The sequence below is a fragment of the Pteropus vampyrus genome, unplaced genomic scaffold, assembly GCF_000151845.1.
Source record: "Pteropus vampyrus isolate Shadow unplaced genomic scaffold, Pvam_2.0 Scaffold150, whole genome shotgun sequence".
Taxonomy (NCBI): Eukaryota; Metazoa; Chordata; class Mammalia; order Chiroptera; family Pteropodidae; genus Pteropus; species Pteropus vampyrus.
In genome coordinates this window covers 3026431-3043136 of record NW_011888931.1, presented here as the reverse complement: position 1 = coordinate 3043136, position 16706 = coordinate 3026431, and the positions used below count along the sequence as shown (strand labels likewise).

At 33.2% G+C, this 16706-nt stretch overlaps 1 protein-coding gene across 10 annotated transcripts in view; it reads left to right on the top strand.

The window, feature by feature from the left end:
• The window catches only part of WAC (WW domain containing adaptor with coiled-coil), a 77782-nt gene that overhangs the window by 44440 nt on the left and 16636 nt on the right, over positions 1-16706 (top strand). For 7 of the 10 annotated variants that reach the window (XM_011369500.2, XM_011369503.2, XM_011369499.2 and 4 more), the window contains exons 5-7: positions 4322-4437; positions 5002-5114; positions 9277-9585. In XM_011369500.2, the coding sequence (XP_011367802.1) occupies positions 4322-4437; positions 5002-5114; positions 9277-9585 (538 nt within the window). The remainder of the gene's footprint in view (positions 1-4321; positions 4438-5001; positions 5115-9276; positions 9586-16706) is intronic. The other 3 variants (XM_011369506.2, XM_011369505.2, XM_011369504.2) reach the window with 1 other exon arrangement.

Here is a 16706-nt window from a genome sequence, read left to right as displayed (position 1 = left end):
CATATACAGGATTAGTTAAGCAGATGTTGCAGGTATTGAGGACTAGAAAGAAAAAAAGGGACACTGAGGGAACACATACATAGGGATTACCCCTTAGGGCTAAGGAACAATGGGAAAAGGTTGGGGTTATCCAGATTAGGATAGTTTGGAGGAGAAGCCTTGCAGAGCTGGTGATAAGTGATGTGATGAAAGTGGGTATGACACATTTATCAGCTACAAAATTAAATTTAATCTAATCTGAGAATTGGGCTTTTGAACATTTCTGAAGATTACTAGTAAACCGACTTTTTCTTAAAACCACTTCTAATGACAATTTTTGAGTAGTAAATAAAACATAAAAGTACCTTTCATCTAATTTCATAATGAAAGAATAAATGAACAGATGATTATTGGGTAACCCAGGTTAACACATTTTAACCCAGGTTAAAATAAGGAATAGCTTTCAACAAAATGTTTCTTTTTCTCTTTGAGGTTTTCAAGTTTTAAATCTGTCTTTGAAAATCAGTAACAGTATTATGCAGAGCAGGGATCCCCAGCCCCCAGCCCCCAGGCTGCAGGTGGGTACTAATCTGTGGCCTGTTAGGAACTGGGCCACACAGTAAGAAGTGAGCAGCGGGCAGGCGAGTGAAGCTTCATCTGTATTTGCAGCTGTTCCCCAGTGCCTCAGCTCTACCTCAGATCATCAGGCATTAGAGTCTCATAGGAGCACCAGTCCCTGGTGCCAAAAAGGTTGGGGACCGCTGATTTGGAGTACTTCATAGAAATTTGGTTGTATGGTAATTTATATTAAGCACTAAAAGTCGAGTTGGAATTACCTTATTATTTCAGTATTAGATTAAGATATTAACATGTAGCCTGCTGAGTCCAGTGATGAACATTTATTGTGGGGTTTTTATCACAGAGCCTACTTAGCCCATGGTAAATATTTAGGGAAAATTTGTTGACTGATAGGACTTACAGGTATCATATAGACTGTTTTAGTTAAGTTATGCATATTTGTGTTTGTGTTTTTTTAAAGAGGCCTCTGAATTTCTTCATTTAGAAAAATTTAAATTTTCATTTAAAAACATTGTAATTGGACTCTTACCTTCAAAATATCCTTCACCAATTTTGATTTGCTAGGAAGCACTTTTAATTCAATCCTAGGTGATTTTCCATTTATATTCCAACATTTATTATTATTAAATATCTTCTGCATATTTTGGAGCTTTTAAGTTTGAGGCTCTCAGGGTCTATTCTCTGTAACCAGTTTTGCCTGAAGAATTTCTACTTAATTTTAAAAAAATAGAAATTTATCATAACTCTTAGGATTCCATGAAATTCTTTGTTACAGTGAATGCCATCTTTGATGTTAATGTACTATTCTTTATTAACGATTCATGAATTAATTCCAGGATTAACTATTCCTGTTCCATAGGTTAACTTGGAGAAGTAGTGAGACTCCATTTTGGAGAGAGGGTGGAAAGGGAAGCTTTTTTAGTGTTTTTTTTGTTTGTTTGTTTGTTTTTTAAGGAAAAGGGCAGCATATAGAAAAATTGTGAAAGATATTTTGAATTGGTGACTTAGTATCTGTTTAGTGCTAGTCTTTTAGAGCAGCCATTTTCATACTTTGAGTCTCAGGACTTACTTACATTCATGAACATTGAGAGTTTTTGTTTTTGTGGACTCTTATCAATATTTACCATATTAAAAATTAAAATGATAAATATGAAAATAATTTATTTAAAAATCAATTTGTAAACCCATTAACTGTTTCTAAAACAAAAAAAAAAAAATAGACATTGAACATGCCTTTAATGCCTGACTTAGAACAGGAAGATATCTAGAATTTCACGTGTGCTCTACATTCAGTTCTTTGTGATATCAAATCTGTGCATTCTCTGGGAAAACACTGTTTGTGTGGTAGAATGAGGAGAAAAAGTACAAAATTGTCTTAGTTTTATTATGAAAATAGTTTTGAACTTGTGAAATGAACTTGGAGTCCCTCATGGGTTCCTGGCCGACACTTGCAAAACTGCTGCCTTAGGGCATATGTTGGCAACTACATCAAACATAACTTTGAAAACTTACAATGTTTGCAGGCCTTTTGTTTAGTTCGTAATTTTAGATCTTCTTTTTTTAAATTAAGAAATTTAACACCTGAGGATCTAATGTCTAACGTGGTGACAATATTAATAACACTGTATTGTATAATTGAAATTTGCTGGCAGAGTAGAACTTACATGTTTTCACCAAAAAAAAAAAAAAAAGGTATGTGAGATGATAGATGTGTTAATTAACTAGATAGGCGGAATCCTTTCACAGTATATATCATATTATCACTGTGTACACTTTAAATCTTACAGTTTTGTCAATTATACCTCAGTAAAGCTAAAAAAATAACAATGGAACAAAAAAATTTAACACTTGCTGTCGTATAGTAATATTTTAAAAATTACCCTATTACTTAAAGTTCCCCATCCCCCTTTACCTTTTCTTGAGGATGAAAGTGGGGTGGAGAAAGCTAAAGTACTGGTATGTGATTGTAATGCCGGGACCCTGGAAGACATACTTGTAATAACCTAAAAATCTGCAGTGTCATAGACCCATGCTCTTCAAAGTTCTGGTGTTTGAACTTTACCTGTCCAGAAGTAGTGCCAGAATGTAAATTAACTGTCATTAAATACAGTGTTTAGTTGATTTCTCCTTAAAGCAAGACTTTTGATGAGGGAAGCAGTGTGTTGATACATATTCTAATGCAAGCTCCTTTATCTTCTCCAGGACAGGAAACAGTTGGTAAAACCATCACTTTGAAGAGCACTAGTCTAGACCATGTTCATCTTCTGTGGTGTGTGCTCTGTCCACCTGCCTCAAATCTTATTCTGCTTCTTCAGACCAAACCAGTAATCCCATATAATTACTTGCCAAGCAAACCAAAGTCTTCCAGATAGATACATCCATAGAAGGGCTTAGTTTGCATAATAATTTAGGACTAGGGAGCAGTGGATGGTGAAAAACTTTTTCAAATTTAGCCTTCTGTGATTGGGTTTCTGCAGTTTGATGTGGCTTAATTCTGGAAGCTAGGGGAATTGAACTTTAACTCTTCCCTGATATTAGAGGTTTGGAGGCATAGGGCTGATTTCCAGTAGCTTTATTTTTTTGAGACATAAACTTGAGAGTATAAACATATGGCAGTATCTGCAGTATTTCTTCAACTCCCCTCAAAATCATTACGGTATTTTGAGAATTGATGTTGATTTAGTGGAAATAATAGAATCTAGGAACCTGAATTTTGATCCTTTCTTCTACCACTAGTTTTTTGACCCGTGACCTACTCATAAGTTATTTCAGCTTGTTTCCTACTTGGTAAAATTAAAGCTGAATAGACAGGGCACAGAAGTTCCTTTCCTCAAGCTTTAAAATTGTGTCATTCTATACTGTTGAACCCAGAAGAAAGATAGGCTACCAAAAGCATAACATTTCATTTTAATTTCAAAGCTCCTTTAAAAAATAGTTACGATATTCACCTGAAGTGTACTTTGGATTCTACCGGATTTTCTGAGGCCAGTGTAGGACACTTAAACTTTATGTTTTTTGAGATCAGTTTCAAGAAAACCAGGCCTTTCAGAGTTTTCTAATTTCATTGTAATTTTACAGTGCCTATAAAATACCAGCAAGAGACTGTATCTGAGAACTTTGAAAAAAACCAGTTTTAGTTACAGAAAAATTAGTGATGCTAATCCTATACATTAGATGAGACAAGGTTTCGTTAATACTTAACCCATCTCATAGATTTTGAAAGTGAAACATTCATAGCCCTTAATTAGCTTTGTGTTTACATTTAAAATTTTTTGTGCTTATTTGCACTAAATAACAGTAATTACAGGCAGATTGTTCTTACACTGTGATTACTTTTGTGCCTTAAGAGTTTAGAACTAATGTGTTCTCATGCCCTCAAATCAGTCAGTTGAGAAAGTTCCTTAACCCTCGTCTACCTGCCCAATGTGACTGGATTTCAGCATTTAAACTTATAATAATGGGGAACTTTGTAATGCTTTTCTAAAGTAAAGATGTTGTTAATTTCACATTTTTTTTCTTGCTTAATTAATATCTATTAATCTATTTGATATTTTATAGGGTTTTCCATAGTTAACTTTGAAGATTTTCATAGTCTGAGGTCTCCTAAGATGTAAAAGAAGATTATTATATCCTAGATCAGGGCACCTTTATTTTCTAAGTCTTTTCCCATATGTTTGCTTTGAAAACCATTGACACTCTTGATACTTCATATCAAGTGAATAAATAGTATTAACATTTTCTAATTTTTAAAAATATTTTTAAGCCTTATGATTCTGCAGATGACTGGTCTGAACATATTAGCTCTTCTGGGAAAAAATATTACTACAATTGTCGAACAGAAGTTTCACAATGGGAGAAACCAAAAGAGTGGCTTGAAAGGTATTTGCTCTTAATCTAATTCAACAGTATTTCTCATTCTTGATTCTACGAGTTAATATCTTAGAACATTAAACATTCTAAGTTTGGATTTCTTACTGTGATTCCTCTTTTTAATTGCATGGTTGGCCCTTTGTGTTTTCTGTTATTTCTCTTTAACATAAAGAAAAAAAAATACTAGGACAGATAAGCAACTGTCCACAAGGGCCTACAGTATATTTAATTTAAAACTTTATATTAATCTGCATTTATGCACCTTAAAATTTGTAATGGAAATCTTTATACTTCTTACAGGACAATATTGTGTTTCCTTCATTTATATAGAATTAATCTTGCAGAGTTTTGGTTGTGGGGTTAATGGCATATAAACAATTGGCATAATATTGCCATCAGTGAAAACATCGTTTGCTATATCCCATCTGCTACACCAGTTAAGTGATATTATGGCCATGTTCAGGTCTTGTATTTTTCATATGCCATTTTGTTGAGCATTTGACCAGAAGTGTTTTATGTAGACTCATTGTACCTGATAGAATTTTTATGGGTTTATCTATTTTTTATTTTTAGAGAACAGAGACAAAAAGAAGCAAACAAGATGGCAGTTAATAGCTTCCCAAAAGATAGGGATTACAGAAGAGAGGTGATGCAAGCAACAGCCAGTAGTGGATTTGCCAGTGGAAGTAAGTATTAATTTTCTTCTTTGAAACAGTAATGATGTTTGATTCATTCCTGTAGTTCATTGATGTTACAAATCTATATGTATAACCATTTATATGTGTAAACTAAAATAAAACATAGGAGATTTCCTTTAGGTTGGATCCGTTGCCCTAACTTTTACCATTTTGTTTCCTTAAAAGGAAAAGTGTGCACAGCGGATTAGTACACACATGTATTCATCACTATCATTAATGGCTGTAATGCAGTTGAGTTGGTAAATAAAATTTCATGTTGTGGATTGACTTCTTTTTAAAACAGCTTCACTTCTACCCCCACTCCCCAAATTATTTACTGTTAAACTGGACGCTGAAATCTCTTCCAAAACTCCCTCGATTTCATTTAATAATTGAATCAGAGCCACACACAGTGGCATCAAAGTACCTATTGTTATGTGTTATCAGTGAAAAACTTGTTTATCCTTATATTTGGTAACTGATTTCAACATGATTGTAGATCTGTGTAACATCTCCATATTGTGGGTGTACCTTAATGGTCCTTTGAGGCCGGATTTTGTCCCAGTGGGACAATATTGTCAACATACATTTGTTTTTAATTCAAATTAAATTTGAACTTGAAGCTTTTACTAAATATATTCTATTTTCAGTGGCTTCCCTTGTCTAGATAAAATGTAAATGCCACAGAGAGTTCTTAGGCCCTTTATTAAAATTTAAAATTTCAAGAAAATTTTAAGGTGTATTCTAGGAATTCTTAGACTTAAGCGTTTGAATCGTCCTCCTGTAACTCAAAAAAGTAGGGAGTCTATCTGGTCTCAGTAAACTATTGATTTTTTGGTGGGAAAAATTATTTAAGATGAAATAGTAACAGTTCTGTAAGACTGAATGTTTAAGATCTTTGGAACATTGAATTTTTTATATTAGTGAAATGATGCTTAATTCTTAGAAAACAAAATGATTTACTGAAGTTAGGAAATTAGGAATATTGTATTTTGAGACAGAAGACTTGAATTTTAGTTCTGTTTCACTAAATATTTTAAGTTACTGACTTTTGGCCAACAACTAAAAATGAGATAAAAGCTTTTCTCTCTAAGTCAAAAAAAAAGTACCCAGCTCATAGGCATCCTGAATAAATTGTTGGGGGGAGTTGTGGCTGGGTATGGAGGAAAAGGGGCAAATGGATGTAGAAAGAATAACTTTTTTTTTTTTTTTTTAAGTTATTGGGCTAGACCTTTCCACTTAATGTCTGATAGTTTCCAGAGAGGAAAAGGATCAGAGCCTCGTATGTCTACTTTATCCTTTCCAAAATAACCTGTCATTTAAGTCACTCCTCCATTGGGGTAGAATAAGTGATGAAGAGGGTAATTTGAGTTCCAAAATAAATAATTGATGGACATGAAAATATTATTTTTATCTTTTTAATAAACCATTTTAAAGGAAATGAGTTGTGTTTTTAAATTGTTTATCTGAGTGCTTCTTTTTGATTTCAAAAGTAAGGCATGTTTATTATTTAAAGAGTAAAGGGAAAAAATTTTAAGCTCATGACCTAGAGACATGTGGGGACATATACTTTTTTCTTTCTGCATATAAATGTGTACGTATGTATGTATTTTTTTCACCAAAAAAGGAATTACGTGTTATTGTTTTAAACCTTTTCTGTTTAATAATATTTCGGGGATATGTTTCCATGTCAGTTCTATGTTTGGTATATTGACTGCATGGTATTCCATTTTTAGATGTACCCTCATTTATACATAATCATCTTTCCATGGATATTTAGGTCGTTTATAACTTTTTCCTATTGTAAACAAGGCTTTGATTCCTGTCTTTGCTCACTTATCTGATTTACTTCCTTAGCTAAATTCCTAGAAGTGCAAATGATGAGTCATTGGGTCTTTGTTTGTTTTCAAATGTAGTCATGTATCACACTTAAGTTTTAAGTAATGTTTTAGAAAAGATCTTAGGTATATTGCTGCCTTTTTAAAATTTGGTCAACTGAGTTATACTTTATATGGTGTAGGAATAAAGTCACTAAGCGATTTAAGTGTTTAATTTTGTCTATCCAGAAATGTTGGCAGAGTTTTTCCCACATGTCCAGTGCATTGGTATTCATGTAGGGTAAGGCTTAACGCTTTGTAATTCCTAACCACCAATAAAAGAAGTGTGTATGTGTATGCATGTGTGGAGGGTACAGAGAGGGTTGGGAAGATTTTATGTGCTAAAGACATAAAGGTAGAAAAATAGATTTTAGAAAGGTTTTTGGGGTTTTTGTTTTTGTTTTTTTTTGCAGTGTAGCAAATAATGTTATCCATAGCATGACATTGAAAATTAGATGGATAAAACTTTTAATTTGATGTTACCGCTACTAGATTATTTTCATCATCTTTAATGTGTGCCCCATAGAGTGAGTGCTCTGTGGTTAGGGAAAACTTATCTTGGGGTTCTTCAACAGTAATGACATTTTGGGTCAGGTAATTCTTTGTTGTGGAATTCTGTTTGTGTTCTGCTGTGTCTCATAGGATGTAGCACACCATACCTGGCTTTGACATACTCGATGACAGTAGCACACCTCCCCTCTCCTCAGTTGTGACAACCAAAAATGTCTCCACACATTTGCTTAACGTGCTGTGGGGGATGTGCAAGTAGTCACTGCTTTAACTGTGTTCTGTAGAGTTGTAATAGAAAGCTGTTGCAACTATGTCTTCCCTATTTCCTGCAATGCTGCTGCCGTTATTTTAAGTGACAGGATTGGTGGAAATTGGGTGTGGCTGAATTATTTCTGTATGGCTGTCCTTGAAAGTTTCTATTGTAGTAGTAGTAGTCTTTTTCAGAAAGAAACTCTAGAATAAAACTTTTTAAGTTTTATGAGCGTGGAAGTTGAAAATTTACTGATGAGTTAAATAAATGTGTTCTGCTGTGATAGTATAGTCTGTTCCTTTTCTGATAAGTTGCTGTATGTATAATTTGTAACACAATTTCATATATTAAGTCATTAAGTCAAAAGACCGTTTCGATCTAATGGAAGATTTTTGGCAGTACCTGTTGTTTTGGTGTAACATGTAGGAGTTGTGCACCAGTGGCTTGAAAACTGACTTACAGTTTCAGCATACTTCCTTTGTGCTGTCTTGGTCTCTAGACTTAGAGGAACCATGAATTGGAAAAAAAACAACATACTATTCAGCAAGGGCATCCTTTGGTAATATTATCGTTACATAGCATGTGCAGATGTTTCTCTACTTGGAAACATATAACACATATTGTTTTAATTCTTTAGTTACTGATTAGACTTGTAATTTAGACAAGAGATTTTTAAATAAAGAACAGATTTTGTTACCATAATTGTTGAACTTTTCCTTCTTTTGTAGTTTTTGTGAAAGCAAAAATACTTATTTCTGAATTTAAAATATTTCTGAGGCTTTAAATTGGAAGAGGATCTGTTTTTTAATATAACTGATAATAAGCAAGTAGTTTTCATTTTACTATGCTGCGGATGTAGGACTTCTGTTTTCATATAAGCATTATCTATAACTTGATTTTATAACTAATTCTGGTATTAGCATTTAAAAAATATTGATTTACTTAACTGAATGCACAGTTCATTATAAATTCAGTCATCCCTAAATGAGGTCATTTAAGCCCTAGTACAACTACTTTTGAGCCCACTAATTAACTGCTTTAGTATTCAGAAAAATCAGGCTAATAAAGCTGATATTCCTTTGCAGTTGAACCACTATGGATAATTCAGTTAGTTATTAGAACCTGTGATCTATATTTTAAAAGAATGGTCCATTTACTTTTTTAATTTTTAAAATATTTAATTTTTTTATTTGAGTAAACTGTTATAATTCCATATATTGATTCCTTTTAATGTTTTGTTTGAACAAATGGTGTGGTTCTAAAGAAGCCCCCAAGTAGTAGCCCACTTGAAATCTGAATATAGATTAATATTTATAGTGGAGCTAAAATTCTTCTTCCAGTATTTAGATATTTATATGCCAGTAGTAAAACTGCAGACACTAACTGGGCTTGCAGTTTTATAAAAAAACATAGATATAAGTACAAACAAGTATGTTGCTAAATTAGCTGATGTTCAAGACAGGATTCTAACGTAATCTTTTTTCTTCCCCCTTCCGTCATTCCAACATCTCTTTTTTCGAACTGTGAACTAAAGTGGAAGACAAGCATTCCAGTGATGCCAGTAGTTTGCTCCCACAGAATATTTTGTCTCAGACAAGCAGACACAATGACAGAGACTACAGACTGCCAAGAGCAGAGACTCACAGTAGTTCTACGCCAGTACAGCACCCCATCAAACCAGTGGTTCATCCAACTGCTACCCCAAGCACTGTTCCTTCTAGTCCATTTACGCTACAGTCTGATCACCAGCCAAAGAAATCATTTGATGCTAATGGAGCATCTACTTTATCAAAACTGCCTACACCCACATCTTCTGTCCCTGCACAGAAAACAGAAAGAAAAGGTATGCCATTATTACTAGATGCTGCACGTTGAACTATAGTCTGAGTTTCTGATGATATTACATTATTTCCGCTAGCTTAAATAAGACTCTTAATTATACATTTTTTAAAAAAAGTCTTTTAGAATGTTACTGCATAGATGTAGGTCTAGAGTTAGCCATGTTTAGCTTTTTCTTTTAATTTTTAATTATGAAGCCTCATAACTGTTTTTTGCCTTTGACACAATGAAGTCCAGCACTTAATTTATAGCAGTAATGGTTTAAATACCTTATCAAAGCCAAATACCTGTCCCTTCATATTTGTATAAATTTTCGTGATAATTGTCTTGATGGTGTAGTTTAGAAATTGTCTCAATTTTCTATAAATTAAAAGTCAATATGAATAGAGACATTTTAAAAACTTGTCATTTCTGCATAACATGCAACTATTGGTTTCAGTTTGTGAATTAGAAAACAATCATGGGCCACAAGATTAGGGGGTCTTAATTTCTGAAGAGTAGAAGTTAAGCTTTGCAACCCAAACTGTTTATCCAGCTCAGTGTTAATAAATAACTACAGTGTGTTCAAAAATGTTAGAGAAAAATTGTGACAACTGCTACTTGGGAGGTGAAACATAAACAAAAGCAGAGTGATGGGATAAATATATTTACATAGACCGCTCCCAATGCCAAACTTATACTTTTTAGTATGTTTTAAGAAACTAAGGAAATGAAAAGGCAATACGTAAATAAATTATCATGGCTAGACCCATTAGAAAGCTAATTAGCAGATTAGCATTAGGAAACGTCAAGAAACTTTTAAATGTCTTATGGTTTTAGGAGATGCTGCGTGAACATAATGAATATTTAAGCTTTTAATCTATTATCTGATTCATTATTTCACATAGATTTAATTTGTGGAGAAAACGTTCAAATAATTGCATTTCTTTCACTTCTAGTTTACTCTCTTCTATGCATGTTATTTGAATTTCCCTTGTAGCAGTTGTTAGACATTGCTAAACCCTACTTTCATCATAGTGCATAATATCTTCAAAGGTCATATTTCCTAAAGATGATTTGTACCAAAATTTGTATGTACTAGCGTGAGAGAGAAATAGAGAATGTGAATGAGAGTGCGCATGTGTGTGTCTCTGTCTGTCTTGTCTGTCTGTCTCATTGGCGCTCAAGATTCCCTGGAGCAGGGATCTCTGAGGTCCAGCCACACATGGACTTCAGGCCACATCTGATCTGGTCTCTCTATGCCCATGACCCCATCCCTAATCTTTTCCCCTTCTAGAACCCAATTTGAGGGCCAAGGGCAGGTGTACAAGCCATATTTACCTTAATGCAGAATTAAATTTACAAAGAATTCTTGAAATGAAAACCAAATTAATGTAGTAATTGTTAATGTGATAGTGCTTCCTAAGGAAGGTTATGGTTTTTCAGTTCTTAAATAATTTTATTTTTATTATTTGGTCAGAAAAACAATATTTTAAAAACCCTTGTTTAAAAAAAAAAACAAAAAACCTGTGGCCTTTTAATAGTTTATCTCATTTTACCCCTTGTTCATTTAATACTTTTTAGCTCTTACCTTTTTTTGAAATTCCTTTCCTGTCTTCTGAGATACCGCTGCTCTTAAATTTCCTAGTTCTGTTATTTCCTATATTTCTGTTAAATATCAGTAGCATTCAGTCTTTTACTGTGATTTGTTCTTTTTTTCTTGCTTTAACATGTCCTCGTTTGCTGGACAGTCATTGTGACTATCTTGTCTATGTAATTGACTCCCAAATCTTTATTTCTAACTCATATATATCTGCTTCCCTTCTGTAAGCACTTGGTATATATTACATCTCCTCAGAATACAGTGTGTCTCAAATTCCTCTCTTTTCTCCTTGTTTATTCTTAAATTCTCAGTAAGTGACAACACTCTTCTCAACTCTTCCTTATTCTTCAACATTCTTGCCTACCTTCCCCATCCACTCATCAACAAATCTTATATTCTTCTTCTTATGTCTTAACTGTATGTATACTTTTTCTTTCTTATGTGACTGCTATTATTGAAATTAATCTCTCCTGAACTAACCCTCTGATTATTGCTCTGCTTTCTTTTACCCAGTCTGTCCACTTATGGTGGCATCATTATAAAATTTAGATTGGATTGTGTCACTTTCTTACTTTAAATTTTCTAATGGTATTCCATTATCCAAAGGATAAAGTTCATACTTCATAGTAAGGTTAAAGCAAGTCCTTGACAGTCCGGTTGCAGTCTGTCTTCTAGCTCGAGCTCCAGTATTCCACTCTTGTATTTCCTGTAATTCATTTGTTGCAGAATTGTACATTTCTTAGGGCATGTTATGTTCTTTCATTTTTTGAGCCTTTACTGAAAAGAAAGACATACTCTTTCCTCCATTCCCATCCTGTTGAATTCATTACTCTCTAATTAAGAGCCAGCTCTAATGTCCTTTGGTTTTCAGCATCAGGTAATCTCTCCCAATCTGTTTCCCAGACACTGTCTACTTTTGTTTATTATAGCACTTATCACATTATAATTTTAGTTCCTTCAATTAGACTGTATCCTGTTTAGGATTAGATATGTCTTAATTGCATTTTGTACTTTGTTCACCTTCTGTCCTCTCCCTCCATATTTCTAGTACCATTCTTGACAAACTTAATTGAAAGTTAACCATGTACCAGGTTTGGTGCTAAGTGTTTTATATACATTTTAATGTTTTCCTTAAAACATTTTGAGGGGGAAGGCATTGTCTTTTAGATATGAAGAGCCTGAACTTTGCCACAGTCTAAACACATGGTATTGGAGGCCGCTTCTCCAAAATCCATGTTCTTTCTATAAAACCATAGGTAATGAAAGACCCAACAAATCTATATTAATTCGGACTCTAGTAATTCAGAATTTCTTAGAAAACCATAGGTGATTCAAGTTTAAATTTTTCAAAATGTTTGCTAATCACAAATTTTATATAAAAATTTCACATATAATTTATTAAATATAAAAGGAAATAGGAAGAAACTCAACTACCTCGAAATTCCCTATTTATATAGGCAAAATTGTACAGTCTTTCCAGATACTTTTTGCATGTGAATTGAAGACAGTATTATTTTCTAAAATTATATAACAACTTAGATCTTTTCAGGTTGCTTTCCAGTTAGTCTAAATTTGTGAAGTATTCATTAATTGAAATAAAATTTTTTCCTTTTAGTAGAGACATTTCTGTTAATATAAGCTTCCTGTTGACTCTTCTTATCAACATATGATTTCCTTGTTTGGATTTTTTCGTAACGATTCATATAACGAGGTTAATGTTTCAAATAAAATTGGCCTCTTGGTCTTAAGTGCTAATAGGATAGCTAAGCTATATCTAAGTATGCCAACAGTAGGATGCTGTATTAATACAAGAGCAGGATCTTTCTTAATCATTGATCTGTAGTGCTTGACAAATAATAGGCAGTCAATAAATATTTTTTGTAGATGGATAAATAACAAAAAATGGTAATGAGGATGCTGAGGGTTGGGGGAACACCTGCATTGGTCGTGATTTTAAATATGCATTTGGAGAAAAAGAAGAGTGTTGTGCATCTAGTTAAAAGATACCAGCAATAGATTAAGATCTGTCGAATGCCAGTGTGTCTTTCGAGAAAAAGACCCTAAGTCAGAGTCTATCTTTGCTTAAGGGACAGAAGTGTGAAGAAGATGTGAAACCCTTTGGTTTTGCAGAGAACGATTCTGATTTTGGGTAGGGCATAACAAGGGAGCAGGGGGGTCAGGTACTCTTTTTAGATTTATATATGTTAGGGCAACATTTGAACATTTATTGGCTTGATTAATTTTTTGGACAACCATATAACAAAATAACAGAAGTACTAAAATATCTAAAATTGATTTTTATCACTTGGTACCCCATTCGCCACTCTAAACTATCCCTGACTCCACCCTCTTTTCCAGATTTGTGAAATGACAAAACATGGGTGCTTTTTCTTTGCTTTGGCAAAATAAGTGCCAGTCAGAAGAGTTTAATGACCTTAATTAACAAGTTTCTTATGATTTATTAGCATAGATAAGTTGTGAAAAATAAAGTGGCCACAGAAGCAGACCTATTCAGTGACCTTAGCTACCTCAGAAGATTAGCATGTCTAATATTCACATAGTTACCTGCTGGTTTCATAGTCTTAATCTAATGGGAATGAGGATTATTCATTCATTAGTGTGAGGAGTGAGTCACTGGAATAAACTTTCCTTTTGTGTTTTGATGATATTTGCAGACTGGGTATAAAGTTCAAATGAACTTAAACTTTTCAGTATGTGTTGACAGTCATCTTTTATAGCTGACATAGAAGGTCATTAACTAACTGTAGTGGGTCATATTCAGTCAGCCCTCTGCTGCTTTGCTTGAAAATAATTTTTAGGATTGAGTACTCGTGAAATATTAGGAAGATTGTCCATAGAATTACTCAAATATTGTTGAATAACTGAATATATTGATGGAGGAATTTAGTCTGTTTTAGTCTATGAGATTAAAATTACATTTAGTCAACTTAATAATAAAGATGGCATTTCAAACAGTGGGACAGTGGAAATACCTGTAACAAAAGAGTATTAGAAAATATTGTTTAAAACTTGAGGGTTAGGGAAGTCCTTTTTAATCAAGATGGAAAAAGGCATTTGACTTAAAAGAAAAAGTTGATAAATTTGACAACATAAGGCATTTAAAACTTCTCTGACATACATTAAACAGGTTGAAAGATAAATATCGAATTGGGAGGAAATATTTGCTGTGTGTGTGTGTGTGTGTGTGTGTGTGTGTGTGTGTGTGTATAAATAACAGTACATTGAAGATGCATTAAGAATTCATCAAAGCAATATGAAGACATAATTCAGTAGAAAAATAAGGAAAAGATATGAACAGACAGTTACAGAAGAATTCGAAATTGCCAGCCTTGCCTTACAATTACAAAAATTAGCCCAGTGGATCAAGTACCTAAATTTAGGAGCTAAAAGTATAAAATTTTTAAAAGAAAATGGGAAAATCTTTATGACATTGGGTTTGATAGTAAGTTCTTGGATATGACACCAAAAGCGCAGGCAACAAAAGAAGAAACAGATAAATTAGACTTTATCAAAAATTTAAACTTTTGTACATTAAAGGACACTCTTTAATGAAAACCCATAGAACAGGAGGAAGTATTTGTAAATCATATATCTGATAAGGGATCAATCCCCAGAATATATAAAATCCTATAACTCAGCAATAAAATGAAACATTTCTCCAAAGAAGATATTCCAAGGTAAATAAGCACAAGAAAAGGTCCTCAACATCATTAGTCATCAGGGAAAGCAAATCAAAACCACAATGAAAAACCACTTCACATCCATTAGGATGGCTGTTATAAAAACAGCAAGGGGAAGTAAAGTGTTCTTGAGGCTGTGGAGAAATTGAAACCCTTGTGCATGGCTGGTAGGAATGTAAAATGACAGCAGCTGCTGTGGAATATAATTTGGCAGTTTCTCAAAAAGTGAAACAAATATAGGATCAAGCAATTCCACGCCTAGGTATATAACCAAAAGAATTGAAAGCCAGGAGGAAATCAAGCAGGTATTTAGACACCAGTGTTCATAGCAGTATTCACAGTAGATAAAGAGATATATACACGTAATATTAATCTCAAAAGGGAACGAAATTTCGATACATACTACAACAGATGAACTTTGAAAACCTTATGCTAGGTGAAATAAGCCCAACAGAGGACAGATATTATTTGATTTTACTTATATGAAGTATCTAGAATGGGCAAATTCAGAGAGACAGAAAGTAAAATAGTTACCAGGGGCTTGGGAAGTGGGAAATTAGTGTTCAGTGGGTATGGAGTTTCATTTTGGGGTGATGAAAAAGTTCTGGGGAATGGATAGTGGCGATGGTTGCGCAACAGTGTGAATATATTTAATGTCACTGAATTGTAAACCTAGAAATGGTTAAAATGGTAAATTGTTTGTTGCATATATTTTACCAGCATAAAAAATTTCAAGAGATCCACTACCAGTATATCATTGGGAATTGAAATGAGATTTTTTCACCCGTAAAGTTAGTGATAATTGAATGTGAGGAAACAATTGGTGTGTAAGTTGGTTATTGCAGAGATCACTAGCATATTAAAATCTGTTAAAAGTTTTAAAATATACTTATCCTTTGTATTAACATAAGGTTAACATAAAGATTTTCTCAGTTGAATAAAAAGCAATTTGCAAAAACATATCTTTATATTATGAAACACTAGCACCATATTTATGTGTATTTATAAATGCATGGAAAGTAGTCTAGATGGATACATGATTAAAATATTCATAAATTATAAGATTAAAAATAAAATGACAGTCACAGATTATGTATCAGGTATTGTCACCCAGCTAGCTTATGTTTTTTTCCACTATACTTGCATACTTTTTTTCCTTTATAACTTCTCCATGTTGTTGTCTCCTCTGTAACACCATTATTAGAAAGTAGAACAAGCAGACTGCCCTTGTTGCACTAGTGGTATGAGCTTCGTTCCCATGTCCTGTTCACTATTATCACAGCAACTGTCAGAACAGAATAGAAAATTAAGGATTAGAAATGCAATTAGTACCTTTTACTCTTTACATGCAGTATCGTTTTAGATTTTATTATAGATTACAAAGGAATTATTGGCATACCAGAAAAATGTAGGTCAGAAATGAATTTTGACTTTGGTTTATATTCTCTTGGATATTTTGAAAGAGTGCCTTAATTAAAATAGGTAAGTGATATTACTTTAAACTTAAAAAGTTAGGTTTTAGTAAAATATTTCTGTAGTCTAGTCTTCGGTAGGTTACTCCCCCTACTGGTAAAAATTGGAAATATAAATGAACAATTCATAATTATAAGTATAAAGGGAGAAAAAATTTTTATCAAAGCAAATATACACAATTTAAATTAAAGTCAAAGGATAACATAATTTGGTCTCATCTTAAAGAATTGGTTAGAGATCTACAAGTCACAAAAATAATCAGGTGGGAAAGTGACTTAGTCAAAAAATTAGCTTTGGGAGAGATTGCTAAGTATCCTTTAAAAGTTCATAGGCGCACACAAAAATAAAAATGCTAGAGCTAAAACTAGA